The sequence below is a fragment of the Sturnira hondurensis genome, unplaced genomic scaffold, assembly GCF_014824575.4.
Source record: "Sturnira hondurensis isolate 20B ecotype Veracruz unplaced genomic scaffold, ASM1482457v3 Scaffold0008640, whole genome shotgun sequence".
Classification (NCBI taxonomy): Eukaryota; Metazoa; Chordata; class Mammalia; order Chiroptera; family Phyllostomidae; genus Sturnira; species Sturnira hondurensis.
The window spans coordinates 17,807,346-17,827,931 of NW_028081271.1; the positions used below are offsets into that span (position 1 = coordinate 17,807,346).

Below are 20,586 nucleotides of genomic sequence, written 5' to 3' on the forward strand. Positions count from 1 at the left end.
GTCATTCTATAATATCTAATAGGAGAGCAAAAACAGAGAGCGTGTTTTCCAAGGCACTGGCTATGTTCCTTCATTAACATTGTGCAGCTGTCTAATCCTGCAAAGCAGATTCTAACCTGATATATAGTTAAGCTTATGCCGTGGGAATCAACTTAAATGTCCATTAATAGGTGGCATTAATATGTCTTTCAGAGAGGAGTCACATGAGAAAGGCAAACTAAGTGAACGGCCCTTCTATTTAACCCTGTGGGGATGCTGGTTACTAAAAATGTCTAGATAGGACTGTAATTCATAAAGCCATCAAACTTGTTAATGCCTCTTCCTTGAGCTGAGATGTTCAAAGAGGCTTTGAAAGGTTATTTGGCTCTTCTCACCAGCCTTGACCCAATACATAAATAAATAAATAACTACAGAGGATTGTAAAGTCTGTCTTTTAGAGACTTTCTGAAAGGGCACTTCACAATCTTCCTCAGAGATGCAGTGTGATTTTTTAACAACCCTCCTTGTAGAAAAGGTCATTTTAATATCTAACCAGAGTCCCAGTTGCTATAATAAAAGGCCACGTCCTCCTCCGGTCCTTGTTAGAGGTGGTGGAAGAGTTGGTGTCTAGCTTCGTGGTACACGAAGGTCGCTGAGCACCAGGGTGGGCCTGTTCTCTTCCTGAGACCACCTTTCTGCCTTGAAGGTCGCCACGGGTTGTTCTGTAGCTCTTTCCTCCAGGCCCAATGGACCCATAAACATTTCCTTGCCAGGGTCCTACTTTCCAGCTCTCTCTGGACCTATTCCCCCTGAATAATTTGGGATACGAGAGATTTCTCAGGCTGTTTGTTTCTCTAACTTGTGCACTGCACACAACAATATTCTGCTACGTGTTGGATCCTTCCGAGCTTTGTCGAAAGCTTGTGTGGTTCTTGGATAGAGGAAAACAGAGATGAAAACCCAGGGAAAACATCACAAAGACATTAGGATGCAAAGCTGGTCTGAGAAACAGAGAGTCAGAAAAGTATCCTGTGCCCACGAAAAGCAGAACAACCTGATCAGTCACGGCGCGTCACAGCATTTGTTCAAAACCCCTTTGAGCAGAGAAAACTGGCACAACATGCATGTGTGAGTGAGCAGACAGGTGCCAACATACATGTGTGCCAATGTAAAAGAAAACAGCGTTCCTGTGGCCGGGTTCTACAAATCAGCCTGGGACTGCGGTTCCTTTAATATTTCTCTTCCCATAGTTTGAGTCAAGGCAAATAATCAATAAATAGGTTTACACGTGATTTGTAAAACTTCTGCGGAAAACTGTAGAGATGTTACTGATACTGAAGAGTTTGAAGCAGTACGGAAAAATGTAGTGGCATTCAGGTATCTACCAAAGCAATGATCCACAATGAGTTCTAGGAACCATACATGATATAAGAGATCAGATGACCACAGGTTGGCAGGGTTGGTGAGATCGTCCACGACAGAGTTACTGTCTTGGGGGAGGGGGGCTTTCAGCTGTCACCTGACAGATGGGGAGCTAGAGATGCGTGCCTAGATGCCTCATAAGGGGTGGGGTATATGACAATGACCTGTCACTGCAATGCGAAAGGTAAACAGGGCCCTTCACTGGCTGTATCCAGCTAGCAGGAAATTCATTACAATTGCATTTGGGGCACACGGCAGTGCAGCCAAGGAGAGCACAGGAATGGGCATGGAGCAGCTGTCAGGCTCTGAGAAGTGCCTGCGCCACATGGCAATGTTGGCACAGCAGTTTCCCCAGGCAGGAGTGGCAGAGCCTTCTGGTGTTCTCCTGGCAAGAGCTGAATGTGTGCTTGTGTGCCTTCGCACATGCACACGGATGTGATGATTCCGCGCTGGCACCCCCCCCCCCGAGGGTCCATGTGCTCAAGCCCATGCGTACCCGCGGTGGAATATGTGGAACTCAACCTCCGGTTCTTCTGGGGCCAGTCCCAAACATACGTGAAAAGAAAACCAGTGGCAGAGTTTAGAAGCACACAGAAATCCTTACAGGGAAAACCAATTTACTCTTCTGGTAGGACAGATGAGATATCAGTAGAGGGGAATAAGGAGCAAGAGAGAACGAGGTTAAGTAAAAGCAGGCAGATAGAGAAAAAACAGCAGAGGGGGGGAGAGCGTGAAGAAAGAAGCACCACCGCCCAAACTAAGAAGAATCCGAGCTGTGGGTGAGAATGTCTGGCTCAGTCTCCTGAGATGCACAGGCCACACGTGTGGCTTTGAGGCCTTGTGTCTGCCTCTGTATCTGCCCCTGGATACCAGGACTTACCACTTGTAAACAAGAACCAGCTGAGCATATGGACCATGTGTTCAATCAGCCATGCATCCTCATTTCCATGGTGTGGTTGGCTCTAAACCAAGGTTGAATGAATGGAAATATTAGACCCTGAGCTTTCTAATTCCCAGGACAGATTATTCTTATAAAGTGAATATCACTAGTTTATCTTTTTATAGAAGTCCATTGACTTCTGGCTTTCATATTAGGCTGTCCCACAAAGTGCCGAGGTGAACCTGATAAGAATGCAAAACTCTCCATGCAGGTCTCTCTCTCCTTTCCACACCCAATCTCCAAAGTCATTCCACTCGTTTTTATAAATTCTGTAATTCAGCATTCCATTTCCTTAAGTCAAGCTGATTCTGCAAACCTGCCTTGGAGAGGAAACCCAATGGTCCATCTCGCACACTTAAACTTCAGTCTGGAGGCACACATAGGGCCCTTTTCTAAAAACAGGATTTGGATCTGGAGGGAAGAGGAGATTTCTGGTTACCTGGGTACCAGGGGATTGGAAAATAAAGAAAAGACAAGAATCCAGGGAGCAAAGACAACTTGTTCCTGCTACTCAGTTTTGTCAAAATGTTTGTGTCCAGTGATGTTCCTTTTCAGCAGAAATATTTTGCCCTGGTCATCCTCCTGGCCCTTCCTATTTTAGTACCTGGGAAACTAAAGATGCCTTTGTGCTTTGCCAACTCAGCAACAGAGCAGCTGCATTCAGCACACTGCCAGGCTGTTTTTCTAGATGTGCTCAGTTGCTGAGCAGGTGTGTGCTCCCCAGATACACATTTTAAGATGATAGTGTCATCAGTCACCGGTGCCCAAGGAACTGGAGGGAAGTGGGAGAAAAGGCTAATTGGTTTCAACCCAAAGTTCTCTCACGGCTCCTGGTACCCTGGCCTTCTGTAGCTGTCGTGTTCTATGTCTTCTTTCTCCTCTGAGTATAATTTATTATTCCCTCAAAGAAACTTAGCGGAGTAGAGGGAGGGTAAGAGTGTTAAGTAGGAGGAGGGCTGCCGTCCTCTCCCCTCCCCACCACGTGGCACAGGCAGACCCTGGTATTCGAGGAGTTGTCACCAACCATTCAGCCCATGGTTCCGGGGCGTCAGAGAAGATGACCACAGAAACCTCCATCTCGGCTTCTCTCTCGTTTGAGCCACCACGAAGTTGGAACTGCAGCCTAAATCACACCATATTTCTCAATCCCTCCAAGGCCGTTGTGGTCTTTAAAAATGTCTGATAATCCTCTGACCTTTCAGATTCTGTTCTTTCAGGGGATCGTGTTCTCCTGTGCAAATTATTTTTCTGTGTGCCCTGCCCTGATACTGAACAGGTTCTGCTTGATTTCTTTGTTCACTCTTTAATTTGGTAGCGCCTTATTTTGCAGTCTGCTAACTTTGTTGAAAATAAATTCACTTTACTTGCGAGGTTAGTATTACCCATTTGATAACATAAGTACGGAATTAGGGTGTGGTGAATGCATAGCAAGTGCTGTGATTACAAGGTAAACATATGAAGGGTTTATTTTACCCTCCAAGCCCAACGCAGGGTGACATAGTAATTACTTTTGGACCTATTAAGTGTACGGCCACATAATCTGTAGGGAGATTAATCATGTGGTGAGCAATTGCCACCTTCTACTTCCACGCACTTTTCAAGATGACTTCTCTTTTAGGGTTTTGTAGCCTTGGATAAATCGCATGCTGAATTGTAGTAGTCATTATGGATCTCTTCAGGACTGAACCACGCCCAGTGTGCATCGAACAAGAGAGTTGAAAATCGGCTCCAACATATCTTGGGGGGAGGTGGGGAGATACCCACCGTCTAAATTCAAACTAATGCTTTTATTTTTGCTTTGCCCATGCATTCAATAGGATGGAGTAGGAGAGGTATGGGAGAAACAGCATGTGCCCTCTTAGATACCAATCCTCTTCCATAAAAACAGCGTTAGAGTCTAGCATCTAGTTGGTGCTAGAACGCATTTACCATGGACATAAGTGCACTTAGGGCCAAGGCCTTTTCATGTTTCACAACAGAAGGTGTCTCATAATGATTGTGTATACCCTAAGCTGATGTTGTCACTGTCCTTTTAAACTGAATGATGTGTGCCAAAGCTAAAAGTCAAAAGTGTGAACCCTGGTCTACTCTCTTTTGACTCATAGACCATGTGTTATCTTCTCACCCTTGACCACTCTCCGAATGCATGTGCCCAGGTCCTGTATGATTAGAGCAATTCACCCATATTTTGTCATTGTATGTGGGTCTCATGTGCTCCTGCTAGTAAAAATACAAAAAAAAAAACCTTTTCAGGTAAATAAGACTTTCTAAAATAAGTAGATTAAGAGCTTTCCCGCTTTTACTTGGAAATACCATATTCTTCGTGAAATTGTCTTTGAGATTCTATTACATGGTAAGCTACCTTAATAGAGTTAACATATTTAACTAGAATCTCTTTGATTTATAAAAGGTAAATTAGAAACATAATTACTGTACGAAAGAGAGGACAGTTTGTGGGTCGCTGCATATGCCATTTTCTCTGAGCAGCAGTTCCAAAACCCCAGTGGCATTTCATTTCTTGGGTGGCTCTTTGGCTCTGAGCCCGGGTCGGCCATTTAGAATTTCTCTTATTTTTTGCAGGCATTGAGAATGCCAGCGACATTGCCTTGTACTCAGGCTTGGGTGCTGCTGTCGTGGCCGTTGCAGTCCTGGTCATCGGTGTCACTCTTTACAGACGGAGCCAGAGTGACTATGGTGTGGACGTCATTGACTCTTCTGCATTGACAGGTGGCTTCCAGACCTTCAACTTCAAAACAGTCCGTCAAGGTCAGCAGCGTAGGTCCCCCCAACACCATGTCTCCAGGACCGAAGACTACGCTAGCACAGGAGCCCCGTGATCTTCGGTCCTTTGTGAGCGTAGCTCTGGGCACTGGGAGCCGCTGCCTAACTGCCTTCATGCAGGAAGACGCCTGACTCAGTGGAGCAGTCTGCATCAGTGCTTGGCTACCATGAGGACAGATGGCTTTCAATTCATAATTAGGAACATGTTAAATGAGGGAGTTCCATCTTTGATATGTAGCGAGTTTAATAAATTATTTTATTGCAGGTTACCCAACTTCCTATTTCAACAAGTCTGCTTTGAGGATGTACATTTAATTTAGTTAACTAAAATACTGATTATTCAAGGCTGAGGACCAACGACTATACCACAAACTCCCAGGCATATTTGTTACCCTATTTGTTAGGTAGCATTATTTTTGTATTTCTGTTTTAAATAAGTGAAAGGATTTTTGGATACATGATGGGTCAGTTATCCAGGAAAAAAATGAAATTCCCAGTTTAAATGACTCTCAGGTGTTGCCCAGTCAGGCAATCTTCTGTTGTGGGGGAAGGAGAATCTATCATGTCGAACTACAGTGATACTCATTTTCAAAACAGAAAGTCATTTAATTCTCTTATGTGAACCAAATCTATTTCTGATTGCAAGATGTTGATGAGACATGCATTGCTTCTATTTTAGAAAAAAATGAAATTCTTCAGTGAATGAAAATTTTTACCGTGACTCTCACTGTCAATATCATCACCTCTGTTTATGCTTATTGCATGTCAATATCACCTGTCCCACAGGACAGGAAATCTTGCTGCTTGGCAATGATTCAGCAGAGACCAGGTTCTGGAATGGAAACCCAAGGGTGCTAGAAATTGGGAGATGGCCAGGGAGAAATAAAATGCTTTGCTGCTCACCACTTACTTCTAGGCACCAAAGTTTCAGCTCTTGAGTTTTCTCAGCCTCATATAGGGTTTAATATATATGATTTAATTAGAAGTAAATCCAGTTAAGAACTGAGATTTAATGTTATATAAGGAACTAGAAATAGAGACTTCCAGTCAAGATGGCAGACTAGGTAATCACTGTGCTCACCTCCTCCCATGACCACATCAAAGTTACAATCAAATTACATAACAGTCACCATTGGAAACCACCTGAAATTGAGCTTAATGGAATTCCTACACCCAAGGACATGAGGAAGCCATGCCAAGTCAAGTAGGAGGGGCAGAGAAGTGGAATGGCAGGTCCCACATCCACCATGTGGCGATTAAGAAACGGGAGGGATATCTCAGCTGTGAGGTCCCCCTGAGTTGCGAGGGGTCCCAACCCCACACCAGACTCTCCACTATAGGGCTGCAGTGCCTAGAAGTTCCCATAACATCTGGCTGTAAAAACAGCAGTAATTGTGTTCAAGTGGGATGGAAGGCTGCCACAGACCTAGTAGTTTCAGGTCTTAAAGGGACCATGCACAGACTCACTGGCTCACAAACTCACTGGCTCTGAGCTCTAGTGCAGGGGCAGTAAAATGCACCAGGGCATACAGAGAGGAGCTGAGCTGTATAGCTTTAGGGCAAGCACTGGAGGAACAGAGGTTAAGGTACTTGTGTCTTCCTGGGGAGAAATACTGGTAGAGGCCACTGTTTCTCTGCTCATCTTCACCCCTCTCACCTTTCAGGCTTAGGCCTGAGCCAAAATCTGAGCTCTCCATTTACTTGGCCAAACACCTGTGATTCCCTGAGACCCCGCCCCACCTAACTCCTCCACTCACCCATGCTACTCGCAATGGTTTTTTCCAGGAGTGTCCTGTCTCAGCTTATACTGCTAACTTTCTGAAATCTTTTAAGGCCCCCAAACCCCCCCAAAGCAGCAGCTGGTCTCTGCATGCCCTGTGCCTCTTGTTTACTGGCCCTTGGCACTAGGAACAGTGCACCTCAGTGCACAGCCCAACCTCAGGCACCTGGGAGCCAGCACAGGTGGCTCCAGGCCAGAGAGAAGTAGGATCTGACCGTGCGATGCACCAGAGTCCCTCTCAGGAGGCTCCAGAACCAACACACCCAGTGGCCAGCTTCAGACCACACCAAAGCACTCCCCAGCCAGGTCCGCCATGACACACCAAAGGGCAGATTCAGTGGACACCAGAGCCCCACACAAGTGAATCCCACTCCAAGGAATCAGGCTGTGCACAACACCCTGTCCGCTACAGTCACACACATTCCTCACAGCCAGTTATGCCAAGGGACAGTGCCACCCACTGACATGCCAACAGCAATCAAGGCTCAACTGCATGGAGAGGACACACACAACCCTCACGGGCAGCACAAGCACCCAGCTCAGGTGACCAAGGAAATGGAATCACTGGGTCCCAAAGGACACCTACTAGATAAGGCCACACTGCCAACAGCGGGTGACATAGCAGACCTAATACACAGAAACAAACACAAGGAGTGTTCATCCAAATGACAGGACAAAGAAACATCCTAAATTAAAGAATAGGATGAAATTTCAGGAAAAAAAACTAAATGATATGGAGACAAGCAATTGACCAGATACAGAGTTCAAAATACTGGTTTTCAAGATGCTCAATAAACTTAAAAGAATAGATGAACTCAGGAAGAATTTCAACAAAAAGCACAAAAACAAATCAGAAGTGAAGAATACAATAACTGAAATGAAGAATACATTAACTAGAGGGAATCAAAGAATATTAAGTGAAACAAAGGATCAAATCAGCAAGTGGAAAACAAGTAGAAAATAAATGACTAGAACAACAAAAAGAAAAAAAGAATTTTAAAAATTAGGGTAGTTTTAGGGTTAACACTTACTGGGGCAACAGTAAGTGTAATGGCATTTGCTTCATAGGAGCACCAGAAGGAGAAGAGAGTAAGGGATAGAAAACCTATTTGAATAAATAATGACAAAAAATCTTACCCTGGCAAAGGAAATAGACATACAAGTTCAAAAAGTGCAGATAGTCGAAAACAAGATGAACCCAAAGAGGCCCCCACCAAGATATATATATCATAATTAAAATGCTAAAGTTAAAGACAGATCTTACAAGCAGCAAGGGAAAAGAAGTTAAGTATGTACAAAAGTGCTCCCATAAGACTGTCAGCTGATTAGTTAACAAAAACTTAGCAGGCACAGGGATTGGCACAATATATTCAAAATTATGAAAAGGAAAGACTTACAGCCAAGATTACTCTACCCAGCAAGGCTATCATTTAGATTAAAGGGGAAACAATGAGTTTCTCTGACAAGGAAAAATACTAAAAGAGTTCATCACCACTAAACCAGTTCTACACAAAATAGTACCGGGACTTCTTTCAGAAGATCAAAACCATCAATATCAAAATACAGGAAAGAAACAAATTCTCACTAGCAAAGGCAAGTATTTAGTAAAAGCAGTGGACCAACCAACTGTAAACCTTGTACAAAGGCTAAAAAGCAAAAGTAGGAACAGCATATAGAATTACAATAATATATTGAGATACACACACACACAGGCACAAAGGTAAAAAATAATGACAAACACATGGAGGAGGTGAGTAAAATCTACAGAGATTTTAGTATAATGTTCAGATCTAAGCAACTGTCAGCTTAAAAATAGAGTGCTATAACACAGCTTAATATGTAGGAAGCACATGGTAACCACAGACCAAAAATCTGCAAGAGCTATACAAGAAATACAGAAAAAGGAATTCAAACACAAATGGGTGGCTGCCAGATAGAAGGGGTGGTGGGCAGTAGATGAAAAGGTGAAGGGATTAAGATGTACTAAGTGGCAGTTATGAAAACAGTCACAGGGGTGTAAAGCACAGCATAGGGAATTCGGTCAATAATATTGTAATAACAAAGTACATGTCAGTTGGGTCCTGGGCTTATCGGGGTGATCACTTTGTAAGTTATATAAATGTCTGACCACTACGTTGTACGCCCGAAACTGATAGAATATAGTATGTCAATTGTAATTGAAAAAAATGTTACGAATTTAGAAATATATATCCATCAATAAGATCTGAGTGTCTTGGACCGTGACACTTAAACATGGAGGAAAAGTAGTCGTCTGAGAGTTGTGTGCTCAAGTGCAGAGTCTTTGAACTCCAAAACTGCTGTATGGCCTAGTTAATCAGTTATTTTCTCTGAGTCTCAATTTACCCCTTGTAAAATGGAGATAATCACATCCACCTCGAAAGGTTCTTATGAGGATGAAATTACCTGGAATAACAAGACAGAAGCTGCTCAATAAACGCAGTGAACATCATTCTAGCAGCTGGTTGTTTCCCCTCACCCTGCACAGGAGGCTGCCGTGTTCCACGGAACACCAGGCAGCAGACGAGAGGGGGCGCTCATTTGGAGAATGCTGACTGCGTAAGCTGGAAGCAGTAAGCATCTCGTAACTGTGAGGCTTACTACATGCACAGTAAATCTCTGAGGCAGTATGTAGCCTTTCCAAACTCGCTGTATCATTTTGACCTTTTTTAAAAGCAGGAATCTCATAAAACTAGTGATATAAGCAATACTGTTTATTAAAGTTCCACTCTACCCTATTCCATTTTGATACCACCTCACATTGAGGCTCACTGGCTCTCCCCAGTTGTCTTAGGGGCGTCCATTCTGGAGCAAATACAGCTGGAGCCTCGGGAAGGTGGACAGTGAGAAGATCAAATAAGACGCCACACAGAACAGACCAGGAGCTTTACAAAAAGGGTTTTCAAAGAGAAGCTTGGGGTGATCAGGTGACCATCCCCGATCAGACGCAATCAAGCTGGCAGCTGCCTTTTGCCAATTGTGGACTCTCTCACACCTGCCTGGTGTCACAGGGGTGGGCAAAAGTAGGTCTACAGTTGTACAAGAAACAGAGCTCTTTTCTTGTATTATCTATTTGCACTGTCACTGTAAACCTACTTTTCTCCAAGCCTGTATAATCACGTTTTCCATTTAAGTGCGTAAGTTAGGCCTAAGTCTAACTCCAGGACATGTTTTTTGTGTCACGGCTTCACATAGGTTGTTAGGAGGGTCTTTAAGAGCAACCAGAAATTAAACTTCAGAAGGCAAGGGCTTGAGATAAAATAACCATGAGACTCAGGATACGATTTTTCAGGTCTCGGGGGAAACGCCTGTTCCCAACTCTTCTCCGATGCCGGCTGGATCTCAAGTCCCGCTTCTTGCCTGGGAAAACCAGAAGCAAGAGCAAGGCTGGTGCCCATAGAATTCAAGGCAGCTCAGTGAAAAAGCACTGCTCCTTGACTGCAAGAGCCTCAGGCATGAAAAAAACCGCAGCACCAAGGAGCCGTTAGCTTATTTCATCTCATTTTGAACCTCTGTCTCCGTGATGTTGGATTCTTAGGGCATTAGAACAAGGGCTGGGAAAAGTCAGGGTTGTGCATTTCCTGCTGGGGGTTGCGACAGATTATGAAAATAGAAAACAACAGAGGCTAATACACTATGGCCTGGGATTGCAACATTTTCAAAAATATCATACTTTAAACATTTTTGTCAGGCCCGAAAGGAAAATTGTTTAATATGGTTTGGGTTTCAATTTGAGATGTCACATTGACGGACTGATATGGGTGGCAGGTTTTGGACTGAGGGTTATTTTGTTATTTACTAATAAATGAGATTACTTCATCACAAGAAAATATCACAGCATTTTGTTGTAGTATTTGGCTTAGCAAAACTGGTAAGCCCCAACCGATGAGAAAGTCTAATCTCTCATGTTTTTGAGAAGATGGGTTTTTTCCATTTGTTGTGAGACACAAAGGAAGCCATTCCGAGCTGCCCTCCACACGGAATGTTTCTCCGTCCCCATGTGGTGCCCCCTCTGTCTCTCAGAGTGACACATGCGTTATTAGAGCAAATTGGCTACTCAGATAAGGGATGACTTGTGAGGTCCCCTGACCCTTTGGCTCTGAGGACACATCATTTCCTCTCCCAGCCCCAGAACTGGCCCAAATTTCACACGCAATGTGTGGGCACCGCACAGCCCCAGTTATAAACAGCACCGCGCAGTAGTCACCACGCTGTGTCATCTCCTGCCATTTAAAATGAACAGATGTTATTTTTGCTCCAATCTGGATTATAAAACATCTTTCTTCCATTTTTTTTAAGTTTCCCTTTGCCAGTTAAAACCCCACAAACAAAAATACCTGGAGTGCCAGAAATACTTGTTTTGAAAAGATAACATGTAAGAATCTCTGGAAAATGAGTATTTTGGTCATTGGCATTTAGAGAATGGCCTAGGAAAGCCAGATTCCAGGAGTCCAAGGCTCTAGTCACTAATGACCAGTCTAACGGGATCACTCTAGGTGCTCAGGGTGGCCCTGAAGGCCCAGCTCTGGCTGGAATGGCGGGCGAGCACAGGGGCTGTTGCACACTCAGTGGAGGCAGACAGACGTAAAGGGGTTCCTGCGGCGCCGGTCAGTTTCTGAGTGACAGATCCATTTTCTTTCGCCAGGCAACTCCCTGCTCCTGAACTCCTCCTTGCAACCAGACCTGACAGTGAGTCGAACGTACAGTGGTCCCATCTGCCTACAGGACCCTCTGGACAAGGAGCTGATGACTGAGTCTTCCCTCTTCAACCCGCTGTCAGACATCAAAGTCAAGGTGCAGAGCTCCTTCATGGTTTCTCTGGGAGTATCTGAGAGACCCGAGTACCATGGCAAGAACCATTCTGGGACTTTTCCCCACGGAAACAACCGCAGCTTCAGTACGGTGCACCCCAGAAACAAAACCCCCTACCTGCAGAATCTGTCGTCGCTCCCCACAAGGACAGAACTGAGGACAACTGGCGTCTTTGGCCATTTAGGAGGACGCTTAGTAATGCCAAATACAGGTGGGTGGTAAGTGTGCGTTTGTGTATTTTCCAGCATTTGCTTAAACATTCTGTATGTACACAATTACCTCCCATTGGATTAACTTTAAGGTGTTTACCATCCACTTATCAGATCTACACTCTGGCTCTGAGAGTCTACTTGATTGACTCAGCAAACTGGAACCAACACTGAGATTAGAGTTTTCAACCTTCACCCCTGTGAACCAAACACTCCATTTGATGCCCTGCTAGAGGTGACGACCGGACTAATTCAAAAGGCTTGGTTGGTTCCCAGACTTCGAGTCCCTTTGAAACATGCTTCCTAGAACATGATGGGGAAGCACTGAGAACATTCTTTGACATGACCGACAAACACCATGTTCCTGCCAAGCATGGTTTATGTATGCACCATAGGTAATTTAGTGAAAGGACACTCGGAGGTGAACTTGCTCGGTGACTGACCTGTCACACGCTCTCAGTGTCTGTAGACCTTGCTGTAATGTTACTTCGTGATGAGCACTGATGAGGGACCATTTTTGAATTAAAAAACTACAATTCCAAGGCTATATCATGAGCACACTTAGTTCTCAAGAACTTCTCCTCCTTTTGGTTAGATGTTTTGACAAGGATACTTAAGGTGTACAGACCAGATCTCTTTAGAAATGACATTCTATCTATGGATTAGTCTTCAAGGTTGCCAATCTGAGACCAAACTGGGTGATCTCTCCTCTGCTTTCTGAGCAACAGGGGTTAGGTATGCTCTCAATCGGCGCCATCACCGGCTGCTGCAGGGCAAAGGGAGCCCTGGGTACGCCAGTCCAGCTACTCAACAGGTTAGCACTGAGCTGGGACCATGGGCGCCTTGTGGGACTTCTCTCTAGAGAGTGAACCTATCTCTCCAATGAAACACGTTATCTTATAAAATGAAATCCACACTAGAACTTGTCTGATGCTACCATTCCCGCTAACTGATCTTCTCCTAGTTTAGTGGCTGGAGACTGCCGTTCGTTTCAATTTGATGACAGTCTTTTTCTCCTGTTCTCGATTTCCCTAAAGAAACTTCATTTCAGGCAGACAGCCCTCAAGTATAGCTCTAATAATGGTTTTGTTTTCTAAACTTCCGATGTTCTAAATTTTCCTTGGTCAGCATTTTAGGACATGGCACGGGTCTTTGTTCAAATATGCACACATGGCACTGTGTGAGTATCTATGTGTGACGCAGCCCTCCCTGGTGACAGTGGCGGACAGGTCAGTGTGGTGTGAGTCACCCAGCCATACTTACTGAGCACCCTTCTTGGAAGAATCGTATCAACTGGAAATGGAGGTTCTGGAGAGAAGAAACCTAAAGGACACAAACACTGTCCTTTCACGGAGAGTACAAACACTCATCAGAAACAGAAGTTACACACTGAGTCACTGTGCATTTAACTTATCTCCACATTCCAACCAGTGGTTGGCATTTAGCAGGCTCTTAATAGTTCTTGGTTGAACAGACCAGTCACACGCCTCCCCTCTGTGCCTATCCTCATACGTATGTGTTTGTGTGTTTATGTGTTTACAGACGTGTGGAGGGGGTACCAAGGCTGACCACTCATTGGCTAGTTTTGTTTAATGTTTGTCAAGGAAAAAGATGAAATGATAAATAGATCTTTCTTTTTCTTCCCTTCTGACTTGAGAAGTGCTGGTGTCAAAAACAAAAGGTTCTGAGGGCTTTGTCTCTGACTCCCAAACGCTCCCTCTGTACAGGGGCATTTTTAAGTTCCTGACAAGAAGCCCCACACCAAGATGGAAGCTGTTCACCAGAAATGAATTTCAGGAAAAAGGAAATGTGCAGAAGGGAAACATAGGCTGTTAGCTGCAGAACATCAATGCGAAATATGCCCAGGGAGCTACAGTGTAAAGAAGCAAGACACAGCAATTAACTTGTTCTACTGCCATCCATCCCAAATTGTAGTCTGGTGCCTGGCAGTGAGTTCTCAGAAAAGGGCACTCTTGAAGTCATTAATTATGCCAAATATGAAAGAAGAAACCCAGGCAGGTGGTTCTGCTGTCATAGCAGACCAAAGGCTGTCAGGGTAGCGGGTGGACTTTTGGGGAAGAGTATATATTTCCTTAATTAGAGGGAACTGACAAATGACATTAAGAATGGATACTTCTTTAGGGGCCACAGGATAAAGATCTCCCACAGCACCTTTCATCCTTCACACAACGCTACCGCCCTGCCACACTCTTGCCTCCGTTTAACTACCTTCAGTCTCCGTACACAGTTTGCATTTCTGGCTGGAAGGAGGGAAGTGTGTTTAAAGGATAACCACACACTTTCTGATTGAAAGAAAGATGAAATAGTGTAAAGCTCCGTGATCCTGTAGGTCCAGGTGGAATTGGGGAGTATTGTGGGTAATGTTTCAATCTAGACACAGGGAGTTAAGCTGACTTGAAAGGGATGAGATGTGGTCTGCTCTACAAACAGCCCTTTCTCGAAAGTCCACACACAGGTTTGTTCTGATTGGATCTGGGAGTTGACCGTCAGGCCCTCATGACATATAGGACACAGCACGTCTCAAAGCCTGGCTTTTTTTTTTTACTCAGAATTTTGAATAATACTCATTCATTCATATATTCATGATTTGTCGGTTGTGGGCTTGCTCTGTGCTGGGCACTGTGCTCTGTGCATTGATGCACTGAGCCACTACTGCTTTTTAAAAAAAAACATGGTATGATTTCATTGATTTGAAAGTTTAGAATAGGCAAATTAATCAACATGCCAGAAAGCAAGCGAGCGAACACTTGGGCTCACAATCAAAGAACTGGCTTCTAAAGGGCATAAGGGAACTTTGTATGGCAATGAACATGACCTATATCCTGACTGTGATGATGGTGACGTGAGAGTATCCCTTTGTCAGAACTCATCAGTTTCCACACTTAAAACATGCATTTGCTTCCACATAAATTACACTTCACTAAACACACACACACACACACACACACACACACAGAGGAAAGGACAAAATGTGAGCTATAAAACTATTCTTTTGGGTTAACTGCCTAAGATGGCATTACTTCTTGATGACAGTCTCCTATGCTTCTATAACTAAATGGTAGCAACTTAATGCCTCTTCTCATAATGGCCTAGATAGTCTGAATAAGAGGCAACAGAGTAAAAGTACTCTGTCACACACAGAGAGAGTCCATGATGTCTAGGGTGTGTATTTAGGTTGACATCCACACACACACTGAATGTACTGTGTATTACAACTTGTGCTCAACTACACTTAAGGAAAATTGGGTAATGCAAGGAGTCTGATCAGAGGTCTCCAACGTGTGACAATTGTGGTCCTCCTACCACTGGCGTTACAGTCCAGCATACAAATGGATGCCCTTGCTGAAAAGCTGTAAGCAAAATTTAAATGTGCCTCATTCTTAGTGCTAGTGATAGATACTGATGATAACTAGCATGTTACTGAATAATGCTCATAAATGTAAATCACGAATAACTTGTTTTGCAATGAATCTTGCATCCCCTGATTCTGCTGCAGCTAACGGGCCCACAGAAGGACATCAGTAAAGCCTGCCATCTCTAGATTCAAATTATTGGCAACCCAAAAGCTTTCTGTGTGATTACATTAGCTCAAATGAAAGGAGAAACGGTGGGAGCTACATTATTCAAAGGATAAAAGGATGCCTTGAGATTTTATTTTGCAAAGATCTTACTGTGCCTCTATTTCATTTTTTTTTTATATAAACAAGCAGCTACATTAAAGAGAATCACCCTTTGGAGTCTTTTCTCTTGGCCAAAGTGAAATATTTACTTCCCGGCCCTCAAGAGGAGAGGGGGAATTTCAAGTTCAGTGCAGTGCACCCTTGTATTTAGTCCCTGCATTACATGATTTTTCTGAAGCAAAGATTCGGAGGGTTTTTTTCCCAATTTCATGTTGACATGAATATGGTTCAGTCACCTTTAACCTTGACCTTTTCTAGCTTCTATTTACAAATATAGGGCCAAACAGTGGCTGTCCATGACCTATAAGGTTCCTAAGCTTACCCAAGCATTTTCTTCCTCCAGTTTTCTTGACAAAATGCAGTACTCCTCTGATCCCTTGCGTACACTTACTTCAAGATGCACAATTTACAAGACAGGTTTATAGCAAAATGTTGCACGGTCCACCCAGCGTCCCAGATATGTTTTCAGTAGATGAATGAATAGAAACAAGGTAGAGAAACATAATTTTTAACTTTGGAGCAGATTAACTGATATACTGATAAATTATATTCTCCAATATGTTTGAGAGTCCACAACGTCCACTTTTTAAAGAGAATTTAAACATGGTAGGAAGACCCTAACTAAAAACCAGGTTGAATACAGAGTTGAATGATATGTTCTGTATGTCACTGTTAGTAAATAACATTGTCCCCTTTATGGTTTGGGACTTCACACACTTTCCAAGGATCAGACTGCACGAATTGCTGTGAGAAGGTCCTTTATTTGTGAGCAGCCGCAAGGTGCGCAGTGGAGGAGCTTCACAATAATTGCACGATCTACACATAACCTCTGGGCTTTCTCTGTTTCAGGAGTGAGTTTACTCATACCCCACGGTGCCATCCCAGAGGAGAAGTCTTGGGAGATTTATATGTCTATCAACCAAGGTGAACCCAGGTGAGAGACAGAAAAGAATGATGTAGCAATGATCTCTTAAACATGGAGCAAAGCCTCTGCAGAGAGTCCAGAGTGTTTAAGACGTGTGACCTGGAAGTGTATAGCTGGGAGACGAGCTGCTTGACAATACAGAGGACAAACACAGTTGCCAATCTATCAGCTAGAAGGAATGCGCGGGGAGCCTCACGGTTTTAGGTAACTAACCTGAGGTTTAGACAGCAGACACTGAATGCAAAACAGTGAATTGGGAGGCAGGCAGGGCTTCTCCACAAACCCAGACTCCCCCCCTTAATCTTCCTCTCCAAAGGGGGAAAAGAAAATCAATCCTGGAGGCACTGTTTGGTGCTAGGGATTATGCAAATGCAGGGAATGATTGGCCCGTGACCTTTTAAGGTCAGCAGAAGACCTGCTTTAATCAGGAGAGACAATTTCTTGGGCAATTTTCCTCATGTAAAAATATGGTCTTTGCTTCGGTAGCTTTCAGGCCTGACAAATTTCAGCAGCATTAAATTCAATTACATGAACAAATACAAATCTTGTCACATATTCTTTTAATGAAAGTAGCGGGTTATTTTCTTAGCACGACTGTAATATGTGTGGAAAGGTTGCCTTGCACCACCACACACGATACAGCTGAACTCCTCTTTAGGAAGCAATTTCTCTCACAAACTGCACATTTTCCTCTGGCATTTTCTCAGTTTTAATATCGTGGTTATTTTAGAATAGATTTTTGTTGTTGTTGTTAGCAAAGAACACATGAAGGAAAAACACAGAAAGGAATAACAGCCAGAGAAACAGATGGTTTGAACAGATTTTGATAGCTATCTCCCTAAGATTTGCTGCCCGGTGGGTTTATCTTAGTGCTCAGAGTGCAGAGTGTGGGCAGGAATGGGAGAAGCGCTCTGCTCGCTGCTGGAGAGGCTGCAGAGGATTTGCATGGAAACTGTAGGAGGTGGGGATTTCGTGTCCTGTGGAGCTAGGTCCTTTACCTCGTGGGATGCTCGTTTTCAATTGTCCTCTTAGTTTCCTGTACTTAATTAGAGGAAGCTAAGAAACAGAAAGAGTTTATTCAAAAATCTGTTAAGCAAACCTGAAAATGGAGTCCTCTGGATAAGAATTACCTCTTTTGTTATCCCTGGGGTTGAACTGTGTAAGAAATCGTATCTGTTTAAAATTAAGGTCTAAATCAATTACACATATGCTTGTAAACACGTCATCCTGCAAGAATCAAGTACAGCCATGCGCTACTTCATGCCATTTTGATCAATGATGGACTGTGCAACAGGGGTCTGCAAGGATTGCCATGGAGCTGAAAAACTGCTGTCACCTAGCAACGTCATAGCACAGTGCTTTGCTCGGGCGTTTGTGGTGATGCTGGTGTACACAAACCTGCCTTGCTGCCAGTCGTACGAAAGTACTGTATAGGTTTGTGTAAGTACGTTCAGTGATGTTTGCACAACCACGAGATCACATGCCTCAGACCATGTCCCCAGCACAGCCTGTGTGAGGCAGGATGCCCTCAGCCCAGCCTGAAGTACGGCCTCTGTCACACCCTCACCTCTGCAGCCTGCTCCCTTCATCAGAATCTCTCCTCCCAGTTCCATCCCTCGGGTCTTCCACCTCATTATGTAAGCACCAACCTGGCGCTAAGTTCGAATCTTCAGAGGCACCTAATTTATAGCTCACCTCCATCCCTGTCTCTTACTAGAAGCCTCTTCTTAGGAGGTCAGAACTAGAATGTGCCAAAAGGGATCAAACATGCAAGGACCTACCTACATAAAATGGCTCAGAAATGTGGGAAACGTCACTCAGGGCATCTTGTAATTAAAAATAAGGAGGAGAAATCCATGAAACCTCAGCAGAGCCCACAGACCTTGAAAGACAGGTTTGGCTTAATGTGGTCACTCAATGGAGCGCTGCTGACTCAGCAGATTCCATGTTAACCAGCTTGGTTTCTCCACCTGTGTCTGAGGTGTCAAGTTCATCACTGAGTTCAGCACTGCTGTCTAGGGACAGAAATGGCTCATCCAAGACTTCAGATCTGTGAGGTGTGCATTTTCCCATCCATTAAATGGACGAGAGATGAAAATTGCAAGAAGCACACATTCTTTTCCATGTTGATGAACCCTTCCAGGTGCTCCTATAAAGGAAGTGACCAGCGCCTGGCCCCCTGCCCCTTAGTGCCCTGGGCGATCTCCACTCCCTTTTGCGAAGCTCCAAACGACTTACCCCACCCCCAAAACCCACTAAAAATAGCAAATACCTTTGTTACTTTCTCTTTTTTTTGAGCTCAGGTTAAAAATTTCCCATCCCTGTCAGGAGGCTATTTGGATCTGAGTCCTTCAGCTTTTCATCCTGTGATGAATCGGAAAAGTTCATTTCGTGTCACTTTTTTCTTTCTAATGTCATTTGAAGACCCATTTTCATTTTACGGTGCCCGTGCATCCTTCCGAACTTGTGCGCAAAGGAAGCCCCCACCCCCTGCTGCTGTTCCCTTCATCTCTGCTCCTGGGGCCACCGCAGGGACCTCCCTCTTAGTGCGCAGGTGCGAGGATGGGATTTTCTGACTCCATCACTTGCACACACAGGCTGACAGGAGCACCTTCAAACAACGCCTCTGTGCTGCATTTAGGTTAAGGTCTGTTCCATTGTCCTATTGATGTTCCATTTCTGTTGCTCCTTTCTCAACAGACCCCTGGTGTAGCANTCACTCAATGGAGCGCTGCTGACTCAGCAGATTCCATGTTAACCAGCTTGGTTTCTCCACCTGTGTCTGAGGTGTCAAGTTCATCACTGAGTTCAGCACTGCTCTCTAGGGATAGAAATGACTCATCCAAGACTTCAGATCTGTGAGGTGTGCATTTTCCCATCTATTAAATGGACGAGAGATGAAAATTGCAGGAAGCGCACATTCTTTTCCATGTTGCTGAACCCTTCCAGGTGCTCCTATAAAGGAAGTGACCAGTGCCTGGCCCCCTGCCCCTTAGTGCCCTTGGCGATCACCACTCCCTTTTGCAAAGCTCCAAACGACTTACCCCACCCCCAAAACCCACTAAAAATAGCAAATACCTTTCTTACTTTCTTTTTTTTTTAAGCTCAGGTTGAAAATTTCCCATCCCTGTCAGGAGGCTATTTGGATCTGAGTCCTTCAGCTTTTCATCCTGTGATGAATCGGAAAAGGCCATTTCGTGTCACTTTTTTCTTTCTAATGTCATTTGAAGACCCATTTTCATTTTACGGTGCCCGTGCATCCTTCTGAACTTGTGCGCAAAGGAAGCCCCCGCCCCCTGCTGCTGTTCCCTTCATCTCTGCTGCTGGGGCCACCGCAGGGACCTCCCTCTTAGTGCGCAGGTGTGAGGATGGGATTTTCTGACTCCATCACTTGCACACACAGGCTGACAGGAGCACCTTCAAACAACACCTCTGTGCTGCATTTAGGTTAAGTAAGGTCTGTTCCATTGTCCTATTGATGTTCCATTTCTGTTGCTCCTTTCTCAACAGACCCCTGGTGTAGCAGGGAGATGATGTGGTGGAACTGTCACTGTACCCTTGGTCCATATTCTGCACTAGCTCCCCAGGGACATGGCTGTGGGGAATATATCACAGACTCAAAATAGCGCCCTGTAGTCAAATAGCCTCAGAGGGTTGGTTATATTTCGATATTTGGGCAAGTTCTAAGTGAGGTTCTTCAGTGTCTGAATGGAATATACCCCATCTTTCTTGGGAGCCTCCAAGACACTCTGTACTTTCCAGTAAGTGGAACAATGTCACTGTCCTTCCTGACATCCCTGGTCTGTCTACACTTTTAGACTTGAACAACCATCTTCATCAATTTGTCCAACGTCTTTTAGCCACCTGGCCTTTGGGGTTGGTTATGATGCTTAGGAAAATGATCCCTGTTGACTTTTTGTACACATACGCAAATTAAATGGTTTGCCGGAAGGGGAATCTGCATCCTTGAAAAACTTAGTAATTACTTGCTCTTGTTTTAGTGTAATTTTACAATGTGC

At 44.3% G+C, this 20,586-nt stretch overlaps 1 protein-coding gene across 1 annotated transcript in view; it reads left to right on the forward strand.

Moving 5' to 3' along the window:
• The window catches only part of UNC5D (unc-5 netrin receptor D), a 223,033-nt gene that overhangs the window by 148,299 nt on the left and 54,148 nt on the right, over window positions 1-20,586 (forward strand). The window contains exons 9-12 of the mRNA XM_037055091.1: window positions 4,159-4,173; window positions 4,922-5,107; window positions 11,566-11,943; window positions 16,492-16,576. Of these exons, the coding sequence (XP_036910986.1) occupies window positions 4,159-4,173; window positions 4,922-5,107; window positions 11,566-11,943; window positions 16,492-16,576 (664 nt within the window). The remainder of the gene's footprint in view (window positions 1-4,158; window positions 4,174-4,921; window positions 5,108-11,565; window positions 11,944-16,491; window positions 16,577-20,586) is intronic.